Source organism: Mandrillus leucophaeus, unplaced genomic scaffold (genome assembly GCF_000951045.1).
Source record: "Mandrillus leucophaeus isolate KB7577 unplaced genomic scaffold, Mleu.le_1.0 Scaffold185, whole genome shotgun sequence".
NCBI classification, from domain to species: Eukaryota; Metazoa; Chordata; class Mammalia; order Primates; family Cercopithecidae; genus Mandrillus; species Mandrillus leucophaeus.
The window spans coordinates 1253162-1261146 of NW_012101865.1; the positions used below are offsets into that span (position 1 = coordinate 1253162).

Below are 7985 nucleotides of genomic sequence, written 5' to 3' on the forward strand. Positions count from 1 at the left end.
TCACATTAAACATAAATACTCTAAATATCCCAATTAAAAAACAGAGATTCTCAGATTGCATAAGAAAGAAAGACCCAACTATATGTTACCTCCGAGAAACATACTTTAAATATCAACCCAGAAATAAGTTAAAAGTAAAATAATGGAAAAAGATTTATTATGCTAACACTAAGCAAAAGATAGATATTATCAGATAAAGTAGATTTCAGAGCAAAAAATATTACCTGCATTAAAGACAGTCATTTCATAATGGGATCATTATGAGGGGTCAGCTCCTCAAGAGAACCTAACAGTCCTAAATGCTGATGTACCCAATAAAAAGAGATAGAAAATATAAGAAGCAGAAACTGATAAAACTGCAAGAAAAATAGAAAATTTCAAAATTATAGTCAGAGATTTCAAAACATCTCCCTCAATAATTTAAACAAGTAAATAGATCAGTAAAGATATATGAAACTTGAACAAAACTATTACCTAACCTGACCTAATTGGCATTTATAGAACACTCCACCTATCAATTCCATACAAGCTGTCCCAGAAAACTGAAGAGGAAAAGACATTTCCAAACTCATTCAATGAGACAACCACTACCTGATACCAAAACTATATGGTGTCATTACAAGAGGGAAAAAGATCACTAGGGATCAAGAGCCCTCATATATGTAAATACATAAATTCTTAGAAAAATTTTAGCAAATCGAATCACACAATATATAAAAAGATAATACATCATGACCAACCCCAGTAATGCCAAAATAGCTTAACATTTGAAAATCAATATAATTCATCATATTAACGAACTAAAAAAGAAAAACCAAATGAGTATCTCAATAGATTTAAAAAAAAAAAATCATATACCTGTAACAGGTACTCTTTTTATCTGGCTTCTTTCACTCACCGTAATTACTAAGAGATTCATCTCTGTTGCTGATATATCAATACTCCATTGCTTTTTATTGTTGAGTAGTATTCCGTTGTATAAAAACATGATGTTTATTCGTTGGTGATGTAAATTTGAGTTGTTGCCAGTTTTGGGGTATTACAAATAAAACTGCTATGAGCATTTTATCTACAAGTCTTTAAATGGAGATAAGCTTTCATTTTGTGGGGTAAATGCCTAGGAGTGGAATGACTAGATCAGATGTTTAACTTTTTAAAAAACTGCTAAACTATTTTTCACAGTCATTGTACTTTCGTACATCCCCACTATTAGTGCATGAAAATTTCCATGACTTCACATTCTCATCAGCAATGGGAAGTCTTTTTAATCTCAGGCATCCAATTAGGTATGTAATGGTATCTCATTGTGGTTTTAATTTGCATTTCCCTAATGACTAATGATGCTGAGCATTCCTTCATATGCTATTTTCCCTCTGTATATCTTTTTTTTTTGGTGAAGTAACTGTTTAGTAGATACAGAAAAAGCTTTTCATAAAATCTAATATCCTTTGATGATTAAAAGAAAAACTCTAGCAAACTAGGAATAGGAGCAAACTTTGTTAATCTGATAAAAGGTGTCTATAACAAAAGCCTATAGCAAACATGATACCAAATTGTGAAATATTAAAAGCTCACCCTCGAGATAGGGAGTGAAACTAGTACAACTGCTATCATCCTGCTATTCAGCACTGTACTGAAGGTCTCTAGCCAATACAAATGCCTACATAAAATATATTAAAAATACATAAAATATAAAATATATGGATGAGAAAGGAAGAAATAAAGTTGTCATTTTCACAGATGACAAGATTGAATATGGGGAAATTGCAAAAGAATCTATGGATACCCTATAAGAGGTAATAGTTGGATTTAGTGAAGTCGCCAGAATCAAGGTCAATATACAAAAATCAATTAATATTTTTGTATACCAGCAACAAACAATTTAAAATAAAATTTAAAATTACCATTTATAACAGCATAAAAATCAAATGCCTAGAATAGATATAACGAAGATATGTAAGACTTCTACAAAGAAAACTCTAAAACATTGAGAACAATTTAAGGTAACTTAAAAGGATCTATACATGGATTAGAGAAGTTAATATTTATTGTAAAGATGTAAATTATCCTTAAATTGATTTCTAGAATCAATGTAATCCAAATTAGAATGAGAGTAGAGATTTTTTTAAGACATTAATAAGCTGATTGTAAAATTTTTATAGCTACCCTGATTTGATCATTACACATTGTATGCTTGTATCAAAATATCACATGTGCACCATAAATATGTATAACTATTACATATCCATAAAAATTAAAAATAAAAAAGTAAAATAAATTTATGTGGAAATGCACTGGGGTCAAGAATAGCCAGCATAAACAAAGAAGCACAAAGTTGAAGGGCTTATGCTACTAAAGAGTTATTATAAAGTTACAGTAACTAGGACAGTATGATATTTGAACAGAATAAATAATCCAGAAGCAGAGCTACATATGCCTGGACGCTTGATTTATGACAAAGATAGCAACAGCAATACAGAGTAGTAGAGAATGAGCAGCCTTTCAATAAGTGGTGCTGGGTCAACATGGAAAACAACAGACTTGGGTGTCTTCCTCATACAAAAACAATTTCAAGTGAATTGTAGATCTAAATGTAAAAGGTAAAGTAACAGAGTTTCTAGAAGAAACTATCTTGGGATGGGCAAAGATTTCTTAAGTATTAATAGAATAGACATATACACTAAACATAAAGAGATTGATAAATTGGGATATATTAAAATCAAGAGTTTCCGTTTCTTAGCACATTGTTAAGAGAGTGGAAAGGAAAGTCCTAGGATAGGGGAAGACATTTACCTATAGCTAACAAATGACTTGTTTCTAGAATAGTTAAAGAACCCCTATAAATAAGGACAGAATGGTTTAAAGAACTCCTATAAATATACAAAAAAAAAGAAAGAAAGAAAGAAAAAGAAAAACCCATCAGAAGAAAATGGGCAAAAAAGTTGAACAGTCACTTCTCCAAAGAGAATATCCAAAAGGCCAGTCAACATGAAGAAGTGCTCAATCTCATTGATCTAAGGCAATGCAAATTAAAACTATTATGAGCTTAAAATGTTGGTGAGGATTTGGAGCAGGCGGAATTCACATATATTGCTTAGAAGGAGGTAAAATTGGCACACCTACTTTGGAAAACTGTTTGGCAATATCAACTAAGCTTACCCTAAACATACCCTATGACCCAGCGGTTCCACTCCTCGGGTACAGACCCATGAAATACATAAATATGTGTCCCACAAGACAAGCACAAGAATAGTTACAGAAGTTTTTATTCATAATAGCCCCAAACTGGAAACAACCTAAATGTCCTTCAGTAGTAGAATAGATAAATAAATTGTGATATATTCAAACAAGAGTAATAAATGAACAAATTACTGATACATAAGATAAAACAACATGAAGTTAAATCTGTGAAACATAAGTGAAAAAAGCCTGAGAGAAAAGAGTTCATATTGTATGACTCACATTTACATAATGTTCAAAAACAAACTAAAGTTGTTAATGATGTGAGAAGTCAGGATAATCGTAGTGTTTACTTTTGTGGGGAAGGGAGATCATATCTGAGAAGGGACAAGGGCTTTTGAGATGCTACTGACATTCTCTCTTGGTCTGAGAAGTAATTGCACAGGTGGTGTCTTCTTTGTGAATATTCATTAAGCTATACAATTAGGATTTGTGCGCTTTTCCTGAATGTATACTTATGCTTCAATTTAAAGAAATATTGAAGAAAAAGAAAGTGCAAAATCAGAGGATGGGAGGAAGAGAGAGAGATTCCTCTGGATTTGAGACCAGCAGTGACTCTGGAAGCCCACCAGGGAGGTGATCATAGCCTTGAAAGAAAAAGCGCTAGAGCCTAGGAGGACTCACAATGATGTTTCCAGTCTCAGCAATAATTCCTAAACCACAGGTATGGCCCACAATACACGAACAAACCAGAACACTAGTTTGCCAGAAAACTAGCAAAACCAAAGGGAGCACGTGAGCTGGGACACTGGGGATCTCACCAATGTGGATGGTCGACCAATGATCTGAGTATTCCTCCCCTCCCCAACCCAGCCTCCCGGGATTACACTAACTATTGGGAAAGTTCCAAACTTCAAACAGCCGTGAGGGAGATAGGATTTATGCTGATAATGGCTGGAGTTATCCTTTCCAACAACCCAGCAGAATGGGGGTTTGCAGTCATACGTCAAGTTGGGTTCCAGGAAATAAAAAAAGATATCTTACATATCTAAATTTGAGGATAGAGATTCTTACCAGATACATGGAAATAACAAGTCTGGGTTTTGTTTATTTGTTTTTTATTTTTAAAGAGGCTTCCTCCTTCTTCTCTCATCCTTTCTTCTCACAGTTTCTTCTAATCATCACACTTGAAACAGCAGGGCCTAAAATCATCTATCTGATATGCCTATAAGGATGGCCCTGTGGATATAACCCAGGATTTACTATTCCCCCCAAATTTGCTCTTATGTACTAAAATAAGCATATGTCAGGAGCTATCTCCTCCCTGCAAAGACACGTATACCTTTCTGTACTTCAATGGCACGTCTGGGATGTTTGCCAGTGAGTTCATTTTTCTGTGCAGAGTTGTCCATGTTAGCAAAATACTATGACGTGTTCCATTTGTTTGATGAAAAGCTCTACTGCATGTTCTCCTAAGCACCTGAAACAGCAAAACACAGCATTTGTAGAGATCATTTCACATTGGTTAATTATTGCAAATGGGTTCTGTGCTATCTACAGGGTACACAGAAATGGTATGGGTGCCGGCTGAGATCTACCAAGTCCAGTGACCCAAAGCCCCAAGCACACTGTGCCACCAGCAGTAGGAACTGCAGAAGCAGTCAGTGCTGATGTTGCTGACAGAACTACCGAAGGCTTGGCTTTTATTGTTATTTTTTGATTCGGAGTTTCGCTCTTGTCACCCAGGCTGGAGTGTAACGGCGTGATCTTGGCTCACTGCAACCTCCGCCTCCGCTCCCCCTCCGGGTTCAAGTGATTCTCCTGCCTTAGCCTCCTGAGTAGCTGGGATTACAGGCGCCCACCACCTGTAATTTGTATTTTTAGTAGAGACGGGGTTTCACTATGTTGTCCAGGCTGGTCTCAAACTCCTGACCTCAGGTGATCTGCCTGCCTCTGCCTCCCAAAGTGCTAAGATTACGGGTGTGAGCCACCACGCCTGGCCTATTTTTATTTAAATTTCGCTTTACTGAGATACAATGTATATACAAATAAAATTAATCAGCGTTAGTTGTACAATTCCAAGTTTTGGCAAATGTTTACAGTCGAGTTAAATACCACCACTATTAAGATATTAATCTATCTATGATGCTGAGCTCCCTGTGTCCCTTTGCAGTCAGTACCCTCCCAACCACTGCTCTGGCAACCACGGCTCTGCTGTCACAATTGTTGCCTTTCTACAATGTCACACAAGTACAATCATAGAGTAGACATTCTTTTGTGTCTTTTTTCACTTAGTGTAATGCTTTTGAAATTATTCCATATTGTTGCATAGATCAGTACTTTGTTCCAATTGTTCTACATTTCACCAACATGTGTTTGCTCAATCTTGTTAATTTTAGACATTCTAGTGATTTTACAGTGGTATCTCAGTGTCATTTTCATGTGCTTATTTATCTTCCTTAGTGAAGTGCATTCAAATCTTCTGCCTTTAAAACAAAAAAATTGGGGCTAGGCATGGTGGCTCACACCTGTAATCACAACACTTTGGGAGGCTGAAGCAGGAGGATTGCTTGAAGCGAGGAGTTCGAGACTAGCGTAAGCAACATAGTGAGACCCCGTCTCTACAAAAAATAAAAAATTAGCCAGCCTGTAGTCCCAGCTACTCTGGAGGCTGAGGTGGGAGAATTGCTTAAGCCCAGGAAATCAAGGCTGCACTGAGCCATGATAGCGCCACTGCACTCCAGACTGGACAGCAGAGCAAGAGCCTATCTCCAAAAAAAAAAAAAAAAAAAAAAAAAACCACAAAAACCAAAAACGATTGGATTTCATTGGGTTATTACTGAGTTGTAAAAGTTAATACATTCTGGATACAAGCCTTTTACCATATATGTTTTGAAAATATTTGCTCCCCAGCTGATGTCTGCCTTTTTATTTTCTTAACATTATCTTTTGAATGCAAATTTTAAAATTTTGATCAAATTTGTCAAAATTTTCTTTTAAGGTTTTAAGATTTCTTTTGTCAGATCTAAGCAACCTTTGCCTAGGTCACAAATATTTTCTCCTACATTTTCTTTTAGAAGTTGTATAGTTTTAGCTCTTACATTTAGGCCTAGGATCCATTTTGAATTAAATTTTGTATACGGTATTAAGGTAAGGGTCAGGTTCATTTTATCACATTTGGAGATTCAATTAATCCAGCACCATCTGCTAAAAAGAATATCCTTTTTTCACTGAATTATCTTGGCACATTCATCAAAAATCTACTGGGTGTGTATGTGTTTATTTAGATATATATAGTGCTATTTCTAGATTCTCTATTCTGATCTTTTGACCTCTGTGTATATCCTTATACCAACAGCACACGATCTTGCTTTAGAATAAGTTTTAAAATCAGGTAGTTCCAACTTTGTCTTATTTTTCGAAATTATTTTGACTATATTCGCTCTTGTGCTAGTCCTTTTACCATATAACTTACAGGTCAATTTCTGCTTAAAAAAAAAAAACAAAACAAAAAACAAAAAAAAACCTCCCTGGATTTTGATTGAGATTGCATTGAATCTATAGAACAATTTAGGGAGAATTTACATCTTAACTTTGTTGAGTGTTATATTCCATTAATATGGTATACTCTCCATTTATTTAGATATTATTTAATTTCTCAGCAATATTTTACAGTTATCAGTGTACAAATATTGCACATATTTTCTTAAACTGATTCCTAAGTATTTCATATTTTTATGTCATAAAAATGGTCTTAAAATTTTTTAAATTTCTAACTGTTTATTGCTGGTGTACAGAAATTTAAGTAATTTATATATATTGATACTGTATCCTGCAACCTTGCTAAACTTTTTTTTTTTTAGTTCTAGTAGCTTTTTTGTCAATTAGGAATTTCTACATATATAATCATGTCATATATGAAAAAATGTTTTATTTCTTCCTTTCTAATTTGTATGCCTATTATTTCTTTTTATTGTAATAGTGCAATGACTAGGGCATCCAGTACAATGTTGAACAGAAGTGACAATAGTGGATATCTTTGTCTTGTTACTGGCTTGAGTGGGAAAGCATTCAGTCTTTCGGCATTAAGTACAATGTTAGTTTGTTAGTTGTAGTTTTTTTTAATAAAACCTTGTTATCACTTCTAATCTTAGTTTCCTAAGAGTTTTTAACAGGAATAGGTGATCAATTTTATCAAATACTTTTTCTGCATCTATGGAGATGATCATATAATCGTTCTCTGTGAATATATTAATTGAATTACATTGATTGATTTTCAAATGTTAAAACAACCTAGTGTTCCTGGAATAAATGCTATCTGGTCATAAGATATTATCATATATTTTATATACTGAAGGATTCAATTTGCTAAAATTCTGTTAAAGATTTTTGCATCTGTGTTCACGAGGGCTATTAATCTGTAGCTTTCTTTTTCATTTTAAAAATGTCTTTGATTTGGGCATCAGGGTAATGCTTGCTTCATGAAATGAGTTGGAAGGTGTTTTTTTTCTCTTTTAATTTCTGGCACAGTTTGTATAAAATTTATGTTAGTTCTTCCTTAAATTTACAAGTGAAGCCGTCTGGGCCTGGAGTTTTCTTTGTGGGAAGATTTTTAACGATAAAGTTCATTAACTTAATAGATACAGGCTCTTCAGATTATCTATTTCTTCTTAACTGAGCTTTGGTAATTTGTATATTTCAAGAAAATGTTTCCATTTCATCTGTCATGAAACTTACTGGCATAAAGTTATTTATCATCCTTTCAATATCTGCAGATTCTGTAGTAATGTCCCTACTTCATTCCT

At 34.1% G+C, this 7985-nt stretch overlaps 1 protein-coding gene across 2 annotated transcripts in view; it reads right to left on the reverse strand.

Annotated features, from left to right (window-relative positions):
• The window catches only part of STPG1 (sperm-tail PG-rich repeat containing 1), a 62898-nt gene that overhangs the window by 39118 nt on the left and 15795 nt on the right, over nucleotides 1-7985 (reverse strand). For both annotated transcript variants that reach the window (XM_011977866.1, XM_011977867.1), the window contains exon 2: nucleotides 4523-4660. In XM_011977866.1, coding sequence (XP_011833256.1) covers nucleotides 4523-4592 — 70 coding nt within the window. In that variant the 5' untranslated portion in view covers nucleotides 4593-4660. The remainder of the gene's footprint in view (nucleotides 1-4522; nucleotides 4661-7985) is intronic.